Here is a 22,371-nt window from a genome sequence, read left to right as displayed (position 1 = left end):
AACCTATTAGTATCGGCTAGATTCTGTACTAAGTAGAACATATTGGAGGTAGATTTTGGGCTGGGATTAGACAGGCTCCATCAAACTCAGATTTGTAGCCAACATTCTCAAGTTACCCAACAATATTAAAATAGTAACAAGTTGCACAAATATCATCCCCTGCCTACCCCTCGATAACTTGCTCGGTGACCACTTTCTGACAACTTGCATAGCAGATAAACAGCAAAGATGAAATTATGTTGGCATTCATTGGTTAAGAAATCACGAGACTGCTTGATTCTTGTCTTTAAGTTTTGATCTGTTCAAGCAATTTGAAATAACGTATCAAAGTCGTAGCCGATGGACTTTGTCCTTTGTTTCTCAATCCCTTTGTATGCAAGTTCAGAGCTGGTCAAGGGGAAGAAACTCACACAGCAAGCAGAATCCCAATGCACCCCATGCATACTTCCAAAAGCCTGTTTAACCATTGATGTTTTCTATTTGTATTTTTCTATTCTTTCTGTTGCTAACGTCGGTTCATTGCGACAAATTTTTTTTTGGGCATTTCCTAAGTAAGCAATGCACTAAATACACTGGACAGTAATGGCCGAGTTAAAACTGTTTGCAGGTTGAGCGTGTGCCTCAGCATGCATGCGTCCTGGCCCTGCCCCACCTCCCATACCTCTTCTATAACACATCACGTGGTACCCACATCTTTGCTATTTTTTGAGGTCCAAGGACTGATATGTTGACATACATCCTATATAAATGCTCTCAGTCCAGCCCCAATCTTTGTACTAAATCTTTTCCCACCAAGTGCTAGCAAATTTGTTCAGTCTTCTTTTAAGTGCACGTCTTTTTTCCCTCCTTATTCGATGGCTACTCTTCAGGTTTCCTTTGTGTTGGTTATGTTCTTCCTTCTGTTGTTCTCAGGTCACAATTCGTTTACTGATTGATTTCTCATTGTTGTTTTGCTTTTTTCTGTTGCTGTGTTGGTTTTTAATTTGTTTTCCTGTTTTTTTCCCAGGCGCTCATTCATCAACGTTCACAATTGTGAACAAATGCAGCTATACAGTTTGGCCAGGGCTGCTGTCAGGTGCTGGAACCCCGCCAATATCACCCACGGGTTTCATTCTTCAACCAGGCGCGTCAACAGCTGTCTCTGTTCCAACATCTTGGTCAGGTCGCTTCTGGGGTCGCACTTTTTGCACTGAAGACTCTTCGGGCAAATTCTCTTGCCTCACCGGAGACTGCGGCTCATCTGCACTAGAATGCTCTGGCAGTGGAGCCATCCCTCCTGCAACCCTTGCGGAGTTTACACTGAATGGTGCTGGGGGATTGGATTTCTACGATGTTAGCCTTGTTGATGGCTACAATTTAGCGATGATGGTATCCCCACAGGGCGGAACTGGAGGTAACTGTACATCCGCTGGATGTGCTGCGGATTTGAATGGCGACTGTCCTCTCGAGCTTAAGGTTGTCGATGGGACTGAAGGGGTGGCATGTAAGAGTGCCTGCGCTGCTTTTGGGGACCCCAAATATTGCTGCAGTGGAGCTTATGCTACTCCAAACACATGCAAGCCCAGTTCTTACTCAGAATTCTTCAAGACCGCGTGTCCTACAGCTTATAGCTACGCCTATGATGATGGAACCAGTACCTTCACTTGTGCTGGTGCTGATTATGTTATTACTTTCTGCCCTACCCCTTCCACCAGGTAATAAATGCACCAGTGCTTTTACCTTTTGCAAAGCAAGTCCCTTGGCTTTTTCTGATTACTGTCAAATTACCAATTTCAATATGATCGTTTTTTCCCCTTCTCCATGTACATGCCACTAAACAAATCAGAGTCAACCCAAATCTTGTAGTTGAAACTTCTCTGTTCTCAAGGTGTTAGTTCCCAACAGAGTCGGTTGGGAGTCATATGGGGACCATAGATTCTTTAGTCCCAGATATGGCCTGCACGTTCCATTTTAAAATTTTAATCTTCAGGTGCTTTGAAGTCTAAGAAAATCAGCACCGCCCCATGGTGCAGAAACTGCTGTACCACCATTAAAGTACACGCAATCATCATCACATTTTGAACTTCTTTTAGATTTCGGCTGGCTGACGTTGATCGTTTTTTGTTTGCAGTGTCAAGTCCTCCAACCCCATGGCTGTTGACATATCAGTCGGCTACCGTCCTGTTTCATCAGCTCTCATTGGCTCTGCCATCACCACCCTGGCGGCAATCTGGCAGTTGCAGCATCTCTTTTGACAAATACCAAGTTGCAACCCAACAACATTTAGGAGCCATTTTCCATCTATATGTGGGATTTTTTAACTCCGTAATTGGGCCCCATCAACTTCGGCAATTTGCAAAACCTGAATGGAAATTGTGTGAACAACGAGAGTAGGCCACAATCGAATGATCTTACATCATCACCAGCCTGCCTTGTCCTTCTCCAATTTTCTCCAATTTGAAGAAGAAACAAAACTATGATACATACAAAAGATAGAAAACACATCACACATCACCAGCTACCTTTTCCCCTTCACTCCCTGACTCTGGAAGGAAAGAGGATGATCAAAGAGCTGGCAAGATGAAGTTTTAATTATCAATTTGATTTAGGCATAAATTTGTAGGACTAGACGATGATTAGTTGGCTCTAGCTGCGCAAATATTTTGCAACTGTCGTCTGCTAATGCCAATGGAGATGAGCTCAATTTGTCTCTATTAGTTTTGGCCCTTTAATTATTTTAATGCTTTGTTTTCTTTTAAGATATGGTGTGGGTTCTGCCGTCAGAAATTAATTATTTTACCAATGATGTTTATTATAATAATTGATTGCATCTGATGTTTTAAGTATTGTTTTCAATTCCTGGCTGGGGTTGATCTGAGTATAAGCTTAATGTATTTGCATGGTAAGTTTAAACAGTTAAAAACATACGCATGTTCGTCGTATGAAAGATATTGAAATTATTAAAACAGGTATTTGATTTAAATTAAAATCACTTGAGAATAATTTAAGATATCACGAATTTATTATGTAACATGAATCAATGTAAAAACGAAGGTATGATATGCATTTAAAACAAGAGGGTTTTTTATAACATTGTCAATGGCATCATGTTGCAGTTATATATATATAATGAGTTCTAAAAGTTTCATTGATACATTTTTAGGACCCAAATTCTTTAGATAGTACCTTTATATCTTTTCTATTTTCAAGAAAGTTTTCGCATTACCCCTTGAAAGGATTGCTTTGATTTGGCCTTTCCGGCATTCTTATTGTGTTTAATAACTTAGCTGGTTAAGAACAGAGTCAGGCACAGGCAGGAAATCGAAGCCTTTCTGTAGGGAAGCTATACGTAAATGGAAACAGAATCCTGATCACCTGTAGATTGAATAGATAGCTCGCAAAAACTGACTTTAGCATAATTTGTCAATGCCAATCTAGATAAACAATTAAATACGATAATTATAAAAAAATAAATAAATACATTATTTATTTATAAAAAATTTACATATAAAACATACTGCATATAAAATGAAAATCGCGAGTATTGATTTTCTTAAATTAATTACACAAGCCTTATCCTTTATATATATATATATATATATTTTAGTTCTATGAATTTGTGGAACACCAGGCATGCCCTGAAGTCAATGGAAGCACGTGCAGAATGGGTTTTAGTCATTCGACTTGCAGTGGAGACTATCATGGTTCATGGATCACCTTGGGGAAGAGAAGTGGCAAAAATTACAAAGCGCATCATGATCAATGATAATTTCTTTCTTTTTTCCAACAATTTTATCCAAGAATTTGGACGGTTTTTTATCACAATTCACCAAATTATTTGGTAAAGTGATCGAACTGCCAGCCCGCAAATGTGCTATGTGGAACAAGTTCACATCAGGCTTGTCCACAAGCCTACACGACCTGGAAGGAAAGCCTGGACCATCCATGAAAGTAGCTTTGGCCGGTTAGTTTTCAGGTATCACAGATATCTGATAGAACAAGTAATCACACCACAACCTGCAAAAATCTTTGTTTTCTTTTCTTCTTTTATCGTGATAAATGTGAAAAATAAAAGCAATGTTATATTACACGCATAATGCTTTTGAGATTCTATCAGATTTCAGAGATGGGATTGAAGTCAAGCATCCTTGTCATTCGGATGTGTCAATCCAAAAATTTCTTTTGGAATCATTGGGAAAATCAAAGAAGAAATCTCATGGTTACTTGGAATTATTAGGGAATACCGAAAAAGTAGGCCAATATTTTCGGAATCTTTCAGGGATTGTCAAGAAAGTAATCTGAAAGCTGCTGCAATTAGGGTAGTTTCAGTCTCTGTGAATTGTTTAAAAAATATTACGAAAATTTGACATCCATGCCTCAGAAATTCTCTTGATGATGCTTCAGAGTCATAAATTTTTCCTAAAGCAGCCGCAAGTAGCAAAACTGCGGGGTTCATTTTCACCTTGGGAAAGGAAAATTCAATCTGTCAACCTCATGAACACGTATTCGTGTGTTGTCTTGTTTGAATTCAAGGTGTAAAGCCGTCCTTTTTCGAACTCTTAATTTGATTAGCCCATCTGCCTAGCTCAGTTTGGTCGAAGATGATAACTTTTCCAGTCATGTAGGCAAGGAAAGAAGTTTGAGACCCTGTGGTGGCTGCAAATGGGTAATGTCATTAAATAGAGTTTGAACAAAGCATTTGCACTGTGGGCTGCGTATGTGAGCTTTTCAACCCGATTTCCACCTCAGCTTGGATGTTTTCTATGATGGAAAAGAAATCCGAATAGCTTCTTGATGTTTCAGGCCTACAAGGGTTATTTTCCTGTGATCCTGACAGGTTCCAAGCTCGATTAGCTAACCTGTGTGACTATTGACTCCGCCTTTTTGCCTGTCAAATTGTTTAGTGGTTAAAATCTGTTATCTGTCACATTTTCCTCAAGGTCCAGTTGGCTATGGAATTTTCTCACCTGGAAAATGGACTGCATGCTAACTGGAGATGGCAAATTCAATCTGCCCTTTTCAATTGGAAAGAATGAAACTAATGAACACCCAATCTTGCAATATGGATGATGCAGGGGTTCTGGCATTTCCACAACGGTTGAAAACTTGAAAATTACCCTGATCTGTCATCAAATTTTGGTATCGCCTTGAATTGATGCCTCATTTTGGTACTTTCTAACAGTGCTTTGTCCATGCTAATTATCTGTCAGAAATGCCCGAAAGCATTAAACTTTATGCAGATGTGAATGCATTCAGGTTGTTCAGTGAACCTTTTATTTTTTTCAAAAAAGTAAGAGTGATCTGATCTCATCCTGGAAAGAATTTGTGCTAGCAATGGAGGAGCAGACAATTTTTTGAGACGATCAAACACACTAAACAAAGCAGCAAACCAGGCTATGATAAATTAAAGAATTACTGAAAAAGCTAGCAGATCAAAGGCACTTTCAGCACTTCAGCCAAACCATATCTTGATAAGGCAAAACTAAAAGGGCATATTACTATACTTTTTCCTATTTCCCATGTTCCTTCCCTCCCTCCCCAAATTGCTGTTCTTAATTTGACCTTCCTTCATCATTTTTCATTTTTCTTCTGTACAAACTGTCAGCTTGATTACGCTCACTTGCGTGTCAAAACCACTTTTCTGCTTTGCACCATTACTCATATGATACAACCTTTTCCCACAGTAAGTAGTTTAAAGAACCAGAAAGCTTAAGAAACAAAGATTCGAGGGACCTTTTCAGAAAGAATGTTTTTTTTTATTTGGCTATCAAAATCATCATAGTGGGAAAAGCATGACAAGAAACTTTATTAAAGAACGATGGATTGCAGAAAGAAGGGTAAAAAAAAAACCTTATCTACACGGCATAGCGCACAGCCATGGAGGTCCCTAGATGTTGATGGAAGTAAGTAAAGGTATTCCTAGTCTCCTTATATTGATAAGCAGCTGGCAATTTTTTTAGTTCCCTTGATAAGTTTTTCCATCAAGTTATCATCATATATTAATCTGCTGCAGAGAGAACAAATTGACAGATGCACAACCATCTTCTTAATTTGATCCTAAAACCCATATTCCATGTAGAATTCGGACGATGGAGCTGTTCACCTAGTTCTTCTCTTTCTGGCATCAGAAAAATGGGGAAAAAAGGTGACTAATCAAATTTGAACAAGGAGATTAGATTACACCTCCCACTCGACAACTGCTTAATTTTGATTGCTTGGTCGCTTAATTTCACATCATAACTTCTGGCGTTTAGTGCACATCAGCTACTTTCACTTCACCAGCTGATAGACTTTTACAACAAGTTGTCAACAATATTTGGAGTATGTTAGCAGTTTTAAATTCTGGGTTTCAGCTGTCAGAAATCCCTGTTAAAGAGTTCATTCGGAACAGGGGTCCACTAGCTACTAAAACAAAGAAAATAAAGATGAAAATGGCAGAAAAGGGTTTGGAAACATCTACTCTCCCGCCCCATGCAAAGAATTCTGCACAATCAGAATATCATTTGGCTCGGGATGTTGACGAAATGGGGGGCCCTTATCTGTAACAGTGGCTCTGTCACTCGAAAAGATGGACAAAGCAATCTACACTGAAAAAGTTAAGGATCCCTTTAAAGCAGTTTAAAAAAGGAAACAACCAACGAACTTGCGATGAGAGTTGCAGCAAAGAAATGGGTAAAAACTCCCATGTGCAGCAGCACGACGACCTTTGCACATGAGATTTGGACAGTTGTAGGTCGGTAGTGGCCGTCAGGAGACTTGTCCATGTGGGATTATTGGACTCTGACACTGCAAGGTTTATTGACCATACTTTTCCTTAATTAATGTTTCACTTCCACTCATGTGATCTCCTAGACAAGTACGTTTCAAAGATTTGCATTCCAAAATCAAGGACAAAAAATGGAAACTTGCGATGTGATATGCTTCGCAAAGAAGTTATCCATAAAAGTTTGAAGTACCCAATGTCTAAATGAATGGTAATTATTGAATTTAGTCAGATGTTAGTAAGGAATAAACAACTTTGTTTCAATGGTCGACCCTGGTTGCATAGCATCCACTCAATTACCATGTGATTTGCCTCCCTTCTCTGAATCAATGTCGACCATGGCCAACATCTGGGAAATGCCAGTTTCTTCTTCTGAACGGGGTTTAGCTCCCTGATGACGCCGTCGTCGGAATGCAAAAAGACACGGGTTGGTCTTGTTGGTGAGGTTTCCGATTGTTGGTGAGATGGTGAGAAAAGAAGAGAGAGATGACGACGAGGGAAGAGAATCTGCTTTGATACAAGGAGACCGCACTTCGCCAGTTAGTGGACACGACAGTGCTACGTATTTGACACGTGGTGCCGAATTACACGTCCTGATCGTGGGTCCTTCCATGTCTGCAGGTGAACAGAAAAAAATTAACAAAAAAAAAGAAAAAGCTTCCCCTGTTCTGCAAATATAGGCTCAAATTTTGTTGTCAAGTATAGGTCAAAAAAATGGTCAGTCAATTGGACTCCCAATGGATTGGTAGAAAAGGCAAAATATAACTGAAATACCGCCGCAGAAGCAGGGTAAAACAGGGGTTTTAGCTATCATTGGAACAGGAAGGTGGGAGTCCATATTTTTTTGATTTATCTGGTTCATAATTACTACATCAAATTAAATAGAAAAATTGCTTTACAAGGTCCTTTTCATTGGTTCATGTCCTAATGAAGAATCACATATCCCTTCTAAGGAAAATTGTTTCACATTCAAATCTTCATGTCCTTAACTATAATAGAAAAGATTCTTCTTCGTTCTTTCTTTCTTTAATTCTAACAGCAAATCCATGGGAAATCCATAGGATCATTTTCAAGATGCTTTTGACATGAATAATAACATCTTAAAAGTAAGAGTTTTGATATGCATAGAAGAATGAGCGGTTGGTGAGAATGTGGACCTTATAAGCCTCACAATATGTATAGTTAAAATAGAAAATTTTTTTCTTCCAAAATTAGAAAAAAAGGTAGTATTTTCTTATAATAGATTTACATTTTTATTTAAATTATAAAAAAATAAAGAAGCAAAAAGAGGGAAGCCTAATTGCTAGGTGAGAGGGGCCAAAAAAGCAAACAAGTGACAGTGAGGTGGTCATTTGAGTATGCCTGGTACTGTCTTTGATTGTTTATTCAAGGGTGTTTGCCTTTATAAATAGGGGATGAAGGGCAGATTATTAGATTCCCCCCCACCACCACCACCACCACTCACCCTCAGCCTTTATTTCCATCCATTCTTTTCTCACAAAATGGAAAAGGAGTGAAGGCTCATAACAGATAGAGAAAAACCTTTGGAGTTTTATGGGTGGTAGTCCCCAACATCTTCTTCATTCTTCCCCTGTCTTGGCTACTCTTCTTCCTTTTATTCTTCTTATTCTTTTGGATACCCACAATTTGCACCATCTTCAACGTTAGCTTTACTTAATTTAAGTTACTTTTTGTCCATTGTTTCAATCACAACATTCCATTTTAGATAAATAAATAAAAAACAAAAACTTGAGAACTGAAACAGTCATTTAACAACAGAAACAGAGAGATATATGCCCCATGGCTCGGTTCTCCTGTCATTACCATTCTTTTATAACGTTCTTGAGCTTCATTCTCGTCTTGTTTCTTGAAGGTAGTGAGGATTTATGCTTTTTAAGAGACTTGGTTGTTCGCATTTTCGTTAAGTTCTAATCTTTTTGAGGAGTAAACCAATCTGACCCTCTGTTTTCCGCTCTGTTTCTTTTTTGCAGGTGTTACGGCTGCCACTTTCACATTCATCAACAAATGCGATTACACAGTATGGCCTGGGATTCTAGCCAATCCAGGAAGTCCAAAACTGGAAAGTACAGGCTTTGAGCTCACCAAAGGCAGCTCTCGTTCCTTCCAAGCTCCTACTGGCTGGTCAGGTCGTTTCTGGGGCAGAACAGGCTGCAATTTCGATGACTCTGGCCACGGTTCATGCGCCACAGGTGACTGCGGCTCCGGCGAAGCCGAATGCAATGGAGCTGGCGCCATCCCTCCGGCCACCTTAGCCGAGTTTACACTCGGTTCAGGATCGCAGGACTTCTATGACGTGAGCCTGGTTGATGGTTATAATTTGCCTATGATTGTGGAAGGAAGTGGAGGCTCAGGAGACTGTGCCACTACTGGTTGTGTGTCGGATTTGAATAAAAAGTGCCCCTCCGAGCTGAGAATTGATGGCGGTGGCGCCTGTAAGAGCGCCTGCGACGCCTTCGGGAACCCGGAGTACTGTTGTAGCGGCGCCTTCAATAGTCCGGCTGCTTGTAAGCCATCCATGTATTCAGAAGTGTTCAAATCAGCTTGCCCCAAATCCTATAGCTATGCTTTCGATGATGCCACCAGCACTTTCACTTGCACTGGTGCTGATTACTCCATCACTTTCTGTCCCAATGTTCCAAGGTAAATTTCAACAGGAACCTTCTTATTGGCAACATATTACATCATTTGATTCAATCCGTTCTTATTTGTTACTTGAAAGATTGATAGTTACATATAGATTTAACATAGGGTTAATCCCGATGCAGCTTGAAATCTTCAAAGGATCCTTCTCCAAAGACGACAGGAACAACAGATGAATCAGGGTCGGTCCCAGACCCGATGCAAGCGGCTGAGCTGGCCAGTCAATGGCTTGCAAATTTGGCTACCGGAGACTCAACCAGAACCCAACCATTTTCCCCAACCCAATACTGTTTTGCTGTCACCATTTTTGTTGTCCTCTCATTCCTGTACTTGTAGCCCCCCCAATGTCCCAATCCAAAGTTCCAGAGACAAAAAGGAAAGTAGGACAAATTCCAGATTGTAAAGTTTAGAGCACCCACTTCCAAATTATGACTATTTAATGTTAAAATACAGCTATTAATATGTAAAAAAAAAGGAATAATTTTCTTTTAGCAATAGTTTTTTTTTTGCCTTTTCTTCTGCCTTTTGGGATTGAATTTCTTACGGTTCACAGCTTCTGCTCTAAAGTGGAAATATTCCAGTGTAAAAGGAAAATAACTTAAAAAGGAGAAAAAAAAAGTGTTGCTTTTAATGTGAATCCGAATTTCGTTTTGATTTATGTGGAAGTTCGTTCGATAAGAACCGTCATTAATTTTTTTAAAAATTTTAATTATTAATCTACCACGACAAAATAAAATTTTTCATTTTTCTTTTGCTTTTAAACCCAATTTACAAATTTTTTTTAATGTAAACTTTCCTTACAACTTGGCAGAATCAAAAAGGTTTTATGAGAGTTTGTGATTAACTCTAAAGGTAAAGGAAAAAAGAAAAAAAGAGATTTTTTTTTATGGGAATTAAAGATATTTTCTTGGTGATATAAGATTCCACTTATATCAAATTTCTTAATCAAATCATAACCATGTTGAACAAATTACTTCAGCTTGGGAAACATTTTGCCTAGTGGCATCTTAGAAAGTCAAAAAATAAGCCTAAGATAAACTAAAGTTCATTAGGTTTTGATTAAAAAATGCCAAATTATCATTCCAACTATATATCAAAGTCATCATCCAATTCCTTTCTAACAGTAGATATCTATAGGAATACATCACCATCAATTTTTTTTTAAATGATTAAACTGAATCAAATACCACGTTTATCGAATAATTATGAATTTTTTTTTATATAAGAACATTTTGGTCTTGGGACAAAAAAAAAAAAGAAAGTAAAAAAAGCATGCAATATTCATATTTGCTATTACTTTTAGGGTAGAAAAATTCGAAAATCAATTACCTCGGTAAATATATTATGCATCAACTGTTGAATTGATTATTCGAGTACATTCAACGGTTTGCTATAAACTTTGTTTGGTTCATTGATAATTTAAAAACGACAAAAAATAAAGAAGGAATATGTGGTGAAACGTCACCACAGCTTTGATTAGATTAGCCAAAGTGAGAGGATAAGAAAAAATATATGTATTTTCTTTCTTATTTTTGATATACAAAACCCTAAAAATGTGTGAATGGTAGGGCAGCTTTGCCTGTGGCAATGCAAGGAAAAGTTTGGCTAGAAATAACAAGGGAAGATAAAGGTGCAGAAGCCAACAACACAAGTAACGATCCAAATTGCCGCCCATGGAACAATCAGATTCCTGTGGAAAATGATTTTCCAACCCCAACTTGTTTTGGGAAAGAACACCACCCGTGGCAATTTCACAAAGAACGGAAACAAAACTACTTTCTTTCTTTCATTCATATTTTTTTTCCTACGGAGATGAGGAGATTGGAAGTCCATTTCCCTATTGTTGCTTTGTCTTTCAACCTTTTGCTTCTTTATTTTCCCCCAAGCAATACCATATTTTTGAAAGCTTTGTATGGATTGTCACGACTCATTATCTTTTAAAGATTAAAACTAATAGAATATGTTGTACTTACATTTATAAGTTTTTTCATAATCTTCTAGGTTGTTTGATGTAAGATTAAAATATTTTATTTTTTTTGAAGTACTTAATATGACATTCTCTTTTACCCAATACGACAATGTTTTCATTGCTGTAAATCATCCTATCTACCTTTCATTTGAAAGTACTTAACATGAACTTGATTTAAGTTGAATCCACTCTTGTATTACTTTGTCACCGACCCTTTAAAAGGTTTGAATGGAAATTATGTACAAGTAGGAATAAAGATGTAAGTCAGGGACAGTGTCAGCGCTAACCAGGATTGGTTTATTTTTAAAAGAAAGACTGAAAGAGGGAAATGACATGAAAGCAACAAGCTCCAGGGAAAATGAATTTGGAGGATGATTTTGTAGTTTGATTCATGCTAAACCCAAGTCATTTTCAGCCTTGATTTTCCATCCTGAATCATCTGATTCGTGGCTACTCACTTTCATTACCTGTTCAGTGAATTCAAACAAAAGTTACTTGTAAGAAAAGCAGCCCAACAATTTGTTGAAGAAGATTGAAGAAAAAGCAGTACTTTCGTAACAACTAAGATTCAAGTTACATTCAGGGTGGTTTGGTTTTTTTTTTTTTTTTAATTATTGAAGAGAATTTTTCCAATACCTGCAGGGGTTCTATTCCTGGAGCTTCAAGTAGTTTAATTTATCTCCTTAGTTGGAGAGATGAAGTTATTGACACGCAAAATAAAAGCTTTCAAAGTGTAACTTGGTTGCTCAAAGGGAGATAAACGAATATTCCATGGAAAGTTTCAGTGCGTTCATCCATGTTTGCATTTAAAAAGGAAGCCACTATGAATAGAATAAATCAAAAAGAGAATATCAGTACACTTTCCGTTCCCAAGAGAATCATTTGGCAAATAGCAATTGAAATTCACTTTGGCAAGTGTATGTACATGTGAATCTCCGTGTCGTGCAAAGATAACCAGTATTCTACTCATGCCTGCCCACACCATGGGTCAACCGGCGTTCCCCAGGTACCGGTGCCTGGGATGAATACATTTTTTTTGAAAGTTAATGGATTTCATTGAGATGATGGGATGAATATGAGCTCCAACAGTTCATCGGGTAATTCTAATTAATAAAGGGTAGCAATGATCTTTTTCATAGCCAGGCCAGGAATCGTCACCATTCATGAAGCATTGATGACGCCTCAAGATTTCAGTGTCATAGCTCTCTGTTATGCTGAAAAGCAAGCCATTATCTTGAATTTCCCCCAGAAACTTATCCAATGAATTACCTCTTTTAGGGCTGACAAATATAGCTTCAGATGGTCCCACATTTTTCAGCAAGAGCTGAGTTATTCGAGCAAGATCTTTGTGGAATTCCTTGAAAAAGGTGCTGTTGAAAATCGGATGTCAGGCTAAGAATAAGAAAGACGATAAGCGCACCATAAAAGTGAGAAAATTACGTCACTGTATGCAAATGTGTCTCTGCATGTACCATGTATAGGTACTTTTGTCGACTAGTGAAGAAAACTTAGACATGCAGACATCCCTAGGCCACCAAAAATGCAGCCAACAAATAAGTTTTACTCCAATAGCCTTGCTAGATCACTTATAAAATGCTTGAGTGGGAAAGAAATACTATAGATAATGCAATTCTATGGATGTGGACGGGCAAGTACATGCAAAGATTGGACTGATTGTGACCAGCACTACAGTGCTATCCATAGCAAAAGGGGAGATATAATTTGCCAGTCAGAAAGCACTTAAAACACAGTCAAGGGTAGGGTGTGTAGTCTATCCAAATTTTATGATCCTTGTGGCTTTCATGCATGATAAAAAACAATGAGCATGATACACGAGCTATTGATAATACATGGGCAGATAATAGAAATTACCAATCACTTGCAACAATGACATCAAACGTGTGAGAGAGATTTGAAATTTCTTTCTGATGCCAGTGCAAGTTCATGGACTTCACTCTCGTGTCACCAAATGCTCCGGAATTCATGTTAATATTATGTTGAATATCTTCATGTTAAGGAACCTCAAAACATAAATTCAAAGTGAATAAAAGGGAAAGAAAAGGAAGTATGGGGAGTATCATTTCCTCCACAAATAATATAACACAATAACCCGGAATATCCCCTGTATCAAAGAAAATTACTAAATTCACAATTACAAAAAGATCAAAGATTTTAAGTCAAGAACGACCAGTTGATGCTTCTATAAACATGATCAAGTAACAACCATATTAACTCATTTTAATGCTAATTGTTTGAGCACAATAGAGAAAACAATAGTTACAACTCCAAAAATAAAACAAAAAAGAAACACATATAAGTTGGAGGGTAATGGTCCCATAGCTGACCAGTTTTCCATCAGGCTAGCAGATTTAAAAGCCCAAGAACCAATTAGTGTCACCATTAAAAACTTAGCTCGTCAAATAATTAAGCTGTAAAAAGTCAAGTTTACCATCATTACAATTTTCATGCATGACTTCCAATCCGTCTCAGACCATGCAACTAAGTTCAGTAGTTGTAAGTACAGGAAGAAAATGCAAAGATCACAAGAATGCAACTCTGTACTAACCCAATTCTCATAAGTTATTAAGCAATCAATACCAGAAACTTCTAGGTTTCACACAACAAGGTTGCTAAAAAATGGCTTGAAGTAAGACTGAAATCAAAACAAAAAAATAGTTAAACAAAAATCTCCTCGTTAAATGACTTCCTTTCATTTTGAGCATTAAACTAAGATTATTCTTTTTCCTACTATAATAACAGTTTACATGATGGAGTCAAAAGGATACAATCAACCACTTGAGGATTTCCATCTGAAATCACAACTTCTAATGCCTCTGTGGCTGCAGCAATGGCTAATCCAGCTAAGCCATAACCTGATCCAAGCTCAATAACTCTTTTAGACCTGGTATATCAGAAGAAGAATACAGAGACATTATGCAAGACTTGTAGAATAGAACAAGACAAGTTAATAACAAGCATTTTTATAAGAGGAGAGTAACCCTACTTACAAACCTGAACATGTATGCATGTGATAAGCAAAAATAGGCAAGGACATCTTCAGATGGCCACTGACCTGTTTAAGATGAGAAAGGAAACAAAATAAGTAAGAAAGACAAAAACTAACTGAAAATGGGCATACTTTAAATTTCCACGACAATCTTCAAGCTGGTCTAACAAAGATAAACTGAGAGGAAAAGTGTGTCCCATTTCCATCCCATCATTTCATTCATTTCCCAAAGATTTGCAACTAATGAGATACATAATACACATTGAGAGTGACCACAAGCAATTAGAATTCATGGCAATAATGACAGAAATATAGAGAAATTTGTTATATTTGTTTTCTCAAAACAAGTTTACCATCAGCAGCAGGGCACTGAACTTCAATATGACACAACATCATAACCTGCATCAGCACTTAAAAAGATTTAAGCCTTTCAATCAGTTAGCACAACCAAACCACCTTGCAATGAAACAGACAAATTTTACTCAACAAGGATGAACCTTGACAACTCATGCTCAGAGGCAAAAGTTTGAATTTTAAAACTACTAAAGATAAACAATGAGTGGAACAAAGTAAAAAAATGATGAAAAGGGGGACTTACAGACAAGCCCGGTATTGTCAATGTTGTATCTGTTACACATCTCAAAATCACTGAGGTCGGCAGTATCATCCACTCTCTGGCTGCAAAAATTTTCAAAGACAATGAACATGTTCAATATTATCATACTTCCATTGATTCTTGAACTTCACTAATAAGCAGATTAGAGAAGAAATATGCACCAGATTTTAACTCTAGAGTAAAAAAGATTGATTTTTGAGACCCAAAATCATTCCAAAATCATTTGCACCAAGTGTTCGAAGAAATGGCGACAAGAAACAATAAAACCCGTTAAAAAACACGGGAAAAGAAAAGAACTCTGATCCATAAAAACTCACGTTAAAACAAGCTTGGGAGATCCCTGAACCGGCAAGGTGTAGCAGAGTCGGGCATCTCGAGCGTCGTGATCATGGTGGAGCAGCTGGCACGGTATCAAGTTGAACCCTTTTGCGGCTTTTCTGGAAATGCGTTTCATTCCCAATTGAGACTCATCTTATACAAAACGATTAAGACTTTAAGATCGATAATCAGAAACAAACACTGTCATTATAAAGAAATAAACGTCAATGGATCAAAGGGTACCGGTATTTTTGGCCCGATGAAGAACAGCTCGGCGAAGGATTTCCCATCTCAGCGAAGAAGCTGAAGCCTTCGAATTTGAACTGCTATTGTTAGTTTCCATTGAACTTCTTCCTTTTTTTTTTTTTTTTGTTTGTGCTGTTTAGTTTGCTCTCTCCTTGGTAAGGCCTGAGAGTGAGAGACCCTCTGTCGCTTTAAGTGCCAAATTGTTAATTTTGAGATTATACCAAGCTATAATCCTAATTTTAATATAATTAACGATGATTAATATTAATTTTTTATTAAGTGATCATGCTATTGTTAGTTGTAGCATAGGAGCTTGACTTCTATTAGAAAGTAGAAAATGATATTCAATGTAAGGCTTTTATAAGACTGAATCCATGACATTATAATGTAAAAACAATAATCAATCCAGTTTTATTGGGTAATTGAAGCCTAAGAGAATGATACAGCAACTGTTCTTATTTACAATGTCCAGGGAAGTGAATCAGTGATGGATACCTGGTGACAAACTAAAAAAATTTCTATACAGAAAAGCATCTGCTCAGCATGTTGCTGATGAAGAATGATCTGTAGTTTTTGTAGCAGTAATGGATTTTTTGCTCTCGTGAATCTTGGCATAGACAGTTCTTGTTCTGACAGCCAACAACATGTCCAGGCCCAATCCAAGGATACATGTTATGGCCATGATGACAAAGACAAGGCGGTAACAATGAGCCCCAATGCAGGTGTTGCCTCCTCCCGCATTGGCGGTGGCTTCGGCATCGTACAAATAACCAGCAAGCAGGCCCGAGAACAGGAAGGATCCCAGAGGAAGGTTGAGAATGAGGATGTTGTATACAAGACCATAATATTTGAGCCCAAAAAGTTCTGATGCAACTGGGACTGTTACTGTCAGGCGAACTCCATAGCATATTCCGACCAAGATTGAACCAACATAGAGTGATCCTGGCAAGGCAAAGGCCATGATGACAAATCCAATGGCCATTAAAACTTGAGAAGCTGCATTCCAGAGAGGCCTTGGAGTCCCAAATTTCCTGCAAAAATCAAATAATTGTTTGAGAAATTAGATGGCATGGCAAGTGATTAGATGATTTTTTCAAAAAATTAGCAGGGAGGGAGAAGCAAAACTTAGTTACCAGATGTAGTATTCTGATAATAAACCTGAACCAATGCGTCCAAAGAAACCCCAAATGCTGGTGAGAGAAACGAAAATGGACACATCAGCGTAGCCAAGAGCTAGCCCCATCTGTCCCATGTTGTTCATCACACACATTCCAGTACCTACACCGCAAAGAAATGACACAAACAATATCCAGAAGTCAAATGTTTGTACCATCTCAATGATCGTGTGATCCTCCCCAATCAGTGGTCGTTTCCTGTCAGGATCCTCCAGCATAACACCAGCAGTTGTTGTCTCCAGCTTCTTTGATTGGTTCAGAAGCAATGGCTCCTTCATTGGTTGCTCAATATCAGAGTTTGACCTTGGTTTGGATAGAATAGAGTACAATGGGACTCCCAATGGAGTCGCTAGAAGGGTAACAAGTCCTACTGCAAATATCACTGACAAAAACTGACCATGACTTCCACTGATATCAAAGGCCAAGAGATAGACAGCTAATACGATAGCAATGCCATTGAAGATGTGGAAATATTGTGTTTCTTGTTGCAATTCACTTGGCCTTGAAGCCGGTGGGGTTTCATGGAGGAAGAAGACAGCAGCGAGGCAAACAACGGCAGGAGCAACCGCAAGAATGAAGAGAAATGTAGAAGGGTCAGAAGAGAAGAGAGCTGTGCAGATATCTGTGAAGATTGCAGTGCTAAGTCCAACATAACCCTTAAGGATACCTGAGACCGGGCCACGATTTTTAGGAAAATTTCGCATGCAAGTCACTAGAACTGCTGTGTTCATCCATGTTGTGCTGTTGCCTCCCAGACACAGGAAAATACACATCTGCAATAGGATATAATCCAGAGTCAGGTAATATCATACATACTGATAAAAGGACAGTGAAGCTTTGCAGGCACATGTTAATTTCCATTTTCAAGAATCAATGGAAATTCTATGTGGCTGATCATTAGCACAATTCTTCTGATGATAACATTCTATGTGGAAGCTTACCTGCCAGTATGGAAGAGGACGAATCCGCTGGCTGACAACAAGCCATTGAACTCCATATCCTATAAACCCTTCCAGTGATCCAATGATGAGTAGAACTGATGTTGGCAAACAATCGGAAGCAAAGCCAGAAAGAAGTCCAAAAGCCTTGCCAACATCTTTAGCGACTGAAAGATTGTTGAGCTCCAGCTGTGTAAGAGCCATTAGTGATTTCAATGCATCAGAGTAATTAGCAAATGTGTAATTGTTGCCACAAATTGCCTGAACCCATATAGCTGTGACCAATCCTAGCCATTTTCCAGCATAAGTAGCAGAAAACAAAGGACCCATATTATCAAAGAACGAAAGAGAGTTGAAATTCTTTTGCTGCGTATGAGCTATTATGGGAACTATTGGCCATAGCTATTTATAGTTTTTGTTTTACCTTCATAATGGCATTCAAATTATACAAAACCAACTGTTTATCGTCAGACCATGGTTTTACAATCCCACGACTAGAATCAGTAGTTTCTCTGGGTCAAAGAAGTAGCGAAATGAAAGAGCCCAAATATTAGGCAGTCAGCTTTCAGTGGGATGCTATTAAAATATTGCAATGTGTTTAACAGGAGCAAATGATGAGCTGGAAGGTCGAGTTGCTGCAGAAGAAGAATAAACAATTTGGCATGTCAAAATCAGCTGGAGTAAATAAGAATGGAAGTATGCTGGCTAGAGCTAGTAAACTGACTAGAAATACAGACTGAACCCCTAGGATTAAAGGCTCTCCCTTCTTCAGGTTTTAATTACGATGAGTTGTTGCTGTTGACCAGGGCGGCACATTGTGACAAAATAAAAATTATATTATAATTAAGAATTAAAAAAAATTCATGTCACAAATTACAAGCTTATTTGCAAATGTGCTATGAACAAAGAATTACACAAGTGATATAAATTACTCGAAAGGGCTTAAGCTGAACACTTGCTTCGCTCGGAAAACAGGGCAGCCTTTAACGACGATCCCTTAGGCGGTTGGGCAAGAAGCCAAAGGACATCTATCCGAATCACTTCCCCACCAGCTAAGGCTGACATGCTCCATTCCTAAGCACAAGTATAGCAGTACCGCCATGAAGGCCAAACCAGCATCAAGTGCGCCAGAGAGAACATAGTTATGGCGACTCCACCAACCACGATAGTATCTATAAGCAATAAAACCAGAGGCAAATCCAATGAGAACCCAACTGGTGTAGTTGACAGCAGTGGCTGGTGGCATGTTGACCGTCGCACCCAAGAGCACAGGCATGGTAATAAGTTTAATCCATGGCTTGTTTGGGAAAGTCTTAGTGGCAAGCCAAACAAGGACTGGAGCTACAGCTCCAACTAAGAAGAACCAGTTTATGGCAGAGTAGTAGCCAAGATCACCAAAAATTCTACGAGGTCCAATTAGCCCCCAGATAACAGAGGCGTCGTAGAACACATGATCACTAGGACAGGTCCATGGGCTGCCAGTAGGAAGCAATTCTCTGTTGCATATGTCTGGAACTGTAGCCATAAGCCACCATGCTGTTCCTAAATGCGCAAATGCTGAGATCATTGTACCACCCACCTGAGAAGAATATCACACCATGAAAGATGAAGGCTATTGCAGGAAGAAACACCTTAAAACATGAAGAGCTACTTTCTTATTTGGTTCTTACAGTAAGGAAAAAGAATCACGACGAGACGGACCTGAGCTATGAACATGGCCCTAGGAGGAATCTTCATGTAATGACCAAGTTTGAAGTCTTGCAAAAAGGTGATCCCTTGTTTCATGCTCATGTATCCATAAACTTTAAAACACATGCTAGCAACAGGATACCCTGGGTATATGTACCCGATTACATATTCTGTAAATATATTCAAAGCTGGTGTCTGCAAAATAAATTTTATCCATGTCAGAATCCTGAAATAAAACTAACAGAACAGATAGTGAAAACTACTAGCAGATTGTTATTGAAATGGAAGAATTAATCACACATGCAAAGAATCTACCAAATCTAGATAAAATTGGCGATACGCATGATAGGAGTAGAAGAAGAGGTAAAGAAGCATCCAACTTTCACCAATAATAATATTCATTCCAAAGCGTTAAGGACACACAAAATTTTTGGTAAAAAACAGTGAAATTTATTAAATACCCAGTCTATACCTGATTTGTTGTGGCAGCAATAACTCCAACAGGAAGAGTGAAAAATATGGCTAGACCACAAGCTAACAAAATACCCCACCATGGCAGCTGAAGTTGATCGTTGTAATACTGGCACGTTAATATGGTTGCCAAAATGTTTACGACGAGGATGCACGTGAACCACCATTCAGGTACTTGCTTGTATTTTCTCATGAGCTTGGTATGCACATCCATCTTCTTCTCGCGAAAGGCAGACTTGCTTAGCTGCCAAATTTCTCTACAACATTAAGAAAAGTGACTTTAACTTACTAACACAGACTAATGGTTCAAATCAGTTGGCAGATATCAGTTTTATGCCTTCTGTGCCTGATGGTATAATCTTGTCATACAAACATAAAGCGGGTGGGCTATATGGACATTGAGCAACAACTTAGAATACATGCACATGTGGGAAGCAACATCAACATGCATTCTAAAGATGATTAAGCTTTATATGGCAGAGAAAAGCCTCTTGGTCAAGTAATTGGAATCTAAGATTCATCATAATGAGCAAATGAGAGGGAATTGAATTATGCTTAATGGCTCAAGCAAACAGGTTAGCAGGCTTACCTCCCGTTAAAGATGATAACATGAACAACAGTGGCAGTCAAGCAAGCAAAGCCAACCCCATAAGACATGGCAAAGAAGGTGCTAAGATACAGAGGGCCCTCACGCTCATATGCCTCCATGTCAATGTGGAAGTTTGAGTCTATAATAGCTGAAATGTTATAACTCTCGCCAGTAGAAGTAAACAAGCCATCTGAGAATATTGGGAAGTTCTTGGCCTTGAAGACATTAAGCCAATAAGCAAGGGGGGTGATGATATACATGATAAGAGCGAAACCAGCAGCGATGTTGACAGTTGCAAACCAAGGGCTGGCAAGCGGACTTCCAAGGTAAGCGGATATGCTGGACCAATCAAATCCAATGGCACCAATTCCCAGGCCACGGAGTCCTGAACCTAACTGATGAGCTAAGATGGAAGTTGGGAATACCCAGCAAAGCCAGGACAGGGAAGACAAAGCTGGGAAAAGGTAGCCTGGAAGCACATAGTAGGCAAAGCTGCAAATGAAAGCTATTAGGAAAAACTGGTTTCTTGTCAATCTGCCCTTAGCTCTTTCCTCTGTCTCGTGTAATGCCCTGTTGATGTCATGGTGTTTGTTAGTAGAAGTTCAACATTAAAAATTCATTACCAAACAATAACACTCGGTAGATCGAACAAATGTAGTTGTAAACATGGTAAGAGTTAGATTAACATTTTCCCTTCATCATTAATCATTTTTTAATTCTTTATATTTGATTTTCAATATTGAATGATAATCTCTCCGCATGAACCATGATTTGATATTATTGAGCCTATTTATCTTAAATCTTAGTTTTTTTTGGTAAAAAGCTCCTGTAAAAAACGTGCAAAAGTTGGACTCAGAGAATCTAGGAGATACTGTCGTGATTCCATTAGTCAATAATTAAGACAAACGACAAATTTTATGAAACCGACGGGACAGCGTTAGGAACTTCGACAAGCACTAAGCAACTGCAAGAGCAGGTGGGAAGACACTCATTGCGGGAAACTTTGATCGTCTGATCAATTGTTCCAATTTTTTATAAGACGGTCTGAGACACGGAAGCTAACCGAAAAAGGGAAACTTGGACCAGATTTTGGGGCCACCACATGGCGGCCGGCTCCACCAAATAGCGTCGGAACACGCCGGCCCAGCCGAACCCCAGCACCTGCGTGGTAAAAACGACGAGCAACGCCACTAGAAACGACATCTCCTTCTTGTAAAAGATCTTCACGGCGCTGATTAAATGAATCGCGTAGACATTCCCGGCTCCGGAATTGGCGAAGATCGTGATCAGCACGTGCTCCTTCACGTTAAACGGCCCGGGATTGAGAGTGAACTCAAATTTCCCACCTTTGAAGAAAACTCTGTCGGTGACCATCGCCGCCATGAGGTGGCCGAGAGGGACCACCGCAATCTGAGCGGAGATGGAGGAGATGGAGAGAGGTTCTCGACGGTACCAGAAGAACTGGTTAAGAAACGAGAGATGGACGCAAGCTAGAGTGCCTAATATCCACGTACGAAACGTGAGAGTTGGGAGGGAAGGGTCGTCTGTGGTGGGGACCGTGAGAGCCACTTGCTCGATAGGAGAGTTCTCGAGATCGTCCGGCGACGACGGGATTGAACCGGAGGCATCGGGTTGGATTTGGTCGGACCGAGACTTTTGAACTGCGCATGAGTTGTTTGGAGTGGAGAAAAGTCACAAAGAAAGCGCGAGAAAGTGAAGGAAATAGTTTGCTTGAAAATCAAAACATAAAGAAAAGAGAAGTTTGCGTTTCTTACTGAGAGGAGCCGTGACTTCGTTAATGGCGGTTGTCATCGTAACGGTTGTTCCCGTTTCCCGGAATTCAAAATGTGGATCAAAGGGCTTTCTATTTTGGGAGTACAAAGCCCAAAGATAAGAACGGGCTGGACTTTGCCTAATCAGCTCTCATCCTAACCGTTGGTTTTTAAGGTG

At 39.0% G+C, this 22,371-nt stretch overlaps 5 protein-coding genes across 6 annotated transcripts; 2 read left to right on the top strand and 3 right to left on the bottom strand.

The window, feature by feature from the left end:
• Positions 1 to 657: 657 nt before the first annotated feature.
• Positions 658 to 2,800, top strand: LOC110409989 (Pathogenesis-related thaumatin superfamily protein). Its single transcript, XM_021419543.2, has 3 exons — positions 658 to 912; positions 1,007 to 1,694; positions 2,111 to 2,800. The coding sequence occupies exons 1-3, from the start codon at positions 855 to 857 to the stop codon at positions 2,232 to 2,234; spliced, it is 870 nt and encodes a 289-aa protein (XP_021275218.1). The 5' UTR covers positions 658 to 854; the 3' UTR covers positions 2,235 to 2,800.
• Positions 2,801 to 8,170: 5,370 nt separating this feature from the next.
• LOC110429262 (Pathogenesis-related thaumatin superfamily protein) lies at positions 8,171 to 9,894 on the top strand. The gene is made up of 3 exons (XM_021445207.2): positions 8,171 to 8,615; positions 8,734 to 9,403; positions 9,529 to 9,894. The coding sequence occupies exons 1-3, from the start codon at positions 8,543 to 8,545 to the stop codon at positions 9,737 to 9,739; spliced, it is 954 nt and encodes a 317-aa protein (XP_021300882.1). The 5' UTR covers positions 8,171 to 8,542; the 3' UTR covers positions 9,740 to 9,894.
• A 2,277-nt stretch (positions 9,895 to 12,171) lies between these two features.
• LOC110429261 (S-adenosyl-L-methionine-dependent methyltransferases superfamily protein) lies at positions 12,172 to 15,846 on the bottom strand. 2 transcript variants are annotated; one of them, XM_021445202.2, is made up of 8 exons: positions 15,557 to 15,846; positions 15,313 to 15,466; positions 14,978 to 15,057; positions 14,733 to 14,789; positions 14,385 to 14,445; positions 14,159 to 14,274; positions 13,245 to 13,377; positions 12,172 to 12,742 (listed from the first exon to the last, which is right to left on the bottom strand). In XM_021445202.2, exons 1-8 carry the CDS (start codon positions 15,654 to 15,656, stop codon positions 12,463 to 12,465), a joined length of 981 nt encoding a protein of 326 aa, XP_021300877.1. In that variant the 5' UTR covers positions 15,657 to 15,846; the 3' UTR covers positions 12,172 to 12,462. The 2 variants fall into 2 exon arrangements, with proteins under 2 accessions (XP_021300877.1, XP_021300879.1); XM_021445204.1 differs by lacking the exon at positions 14,733 to 14,789 and having other exon boundaries at positions 15,557 to 15,842.
• Positions 15,847 to 16,045: 199 nt separating this feature from the next.
• Positions 16,046 to 18,002, bottom strand: LOC110429260 (protein NUCLEAR FUSION DEFECTIVE 4-like). Its single transcript, XM_021445201.1, has 3 exons — positions 17,676 to 18,002; positions 16,693 to 17,507; positions 16,046 to 16,590 (listed from the first exon to the last, which is right to left on the bottom strand). The coding sequence occupies exons 1-3, from the start codon at positions 18,000 to 18,002 to the stop codon at positions 16,098 to 16,100; spliced, it is 1,635 nt and encodes a 544-aa protein (XP_021300876.1). The 3' UTR covers positions 16,046 to 16,097.
• Positions 18,003 to 18,507: 505 nt separating this feature from the next.
• LOC110409672 (oligopeptide transporter 7-like) lies at positions 18,508 to 22,369 on the bottom strand. The gene is made up of 6 exons (XM_021419106.2): positions 22,197 to 22,369; positions 21,485 to 22,082; positions 20,422 to 20,991; positions 19,834 to 20,089; positions 19,374 to 19,556; positions 18,508 to 19,251 (listed from the first exon to the last, which is right to left on the bottom strand). The coding sequence occupies exons 1-6, from the start codon at positions 22,231 to 22,233 to the stop codon at positions 18,670 to 18,672; spliced, it is 2,226 nt and encodes a 741-aa protein (XP_021274781.1). The 5' UTR covers positions 22,234 to 22,369; the 3' UTR covers positions 18,508 to 18,669.
• Between the last annotated feature and the right edge of the window lie 2 nt (positions 22,370 to 22,371).

Source organism: Theobroma umbraticum, unplaced genomic scaffold, assembly GCF_002168275.2.
Source record: "Theobroma umbraticum cultivar Fairchild unplaced genomic scaffold, ASM216827v3 scaffold_44.0, whole genome shotgun sequence".
In the NCBI taxonomy this organism is placed as follows: domain Eukaryota; kingdom Viridiplantae; phylum Streptophyta; class Magnoliopsida; order Malvales; family Malvaceae; genus Theobroma; species Theobroma umbraticum.
The sequence above is the reverse complement of the archived record's forward strand: the minus strand, read 5'-3'. Positions and strand labels throughout refer to the sequence as shown.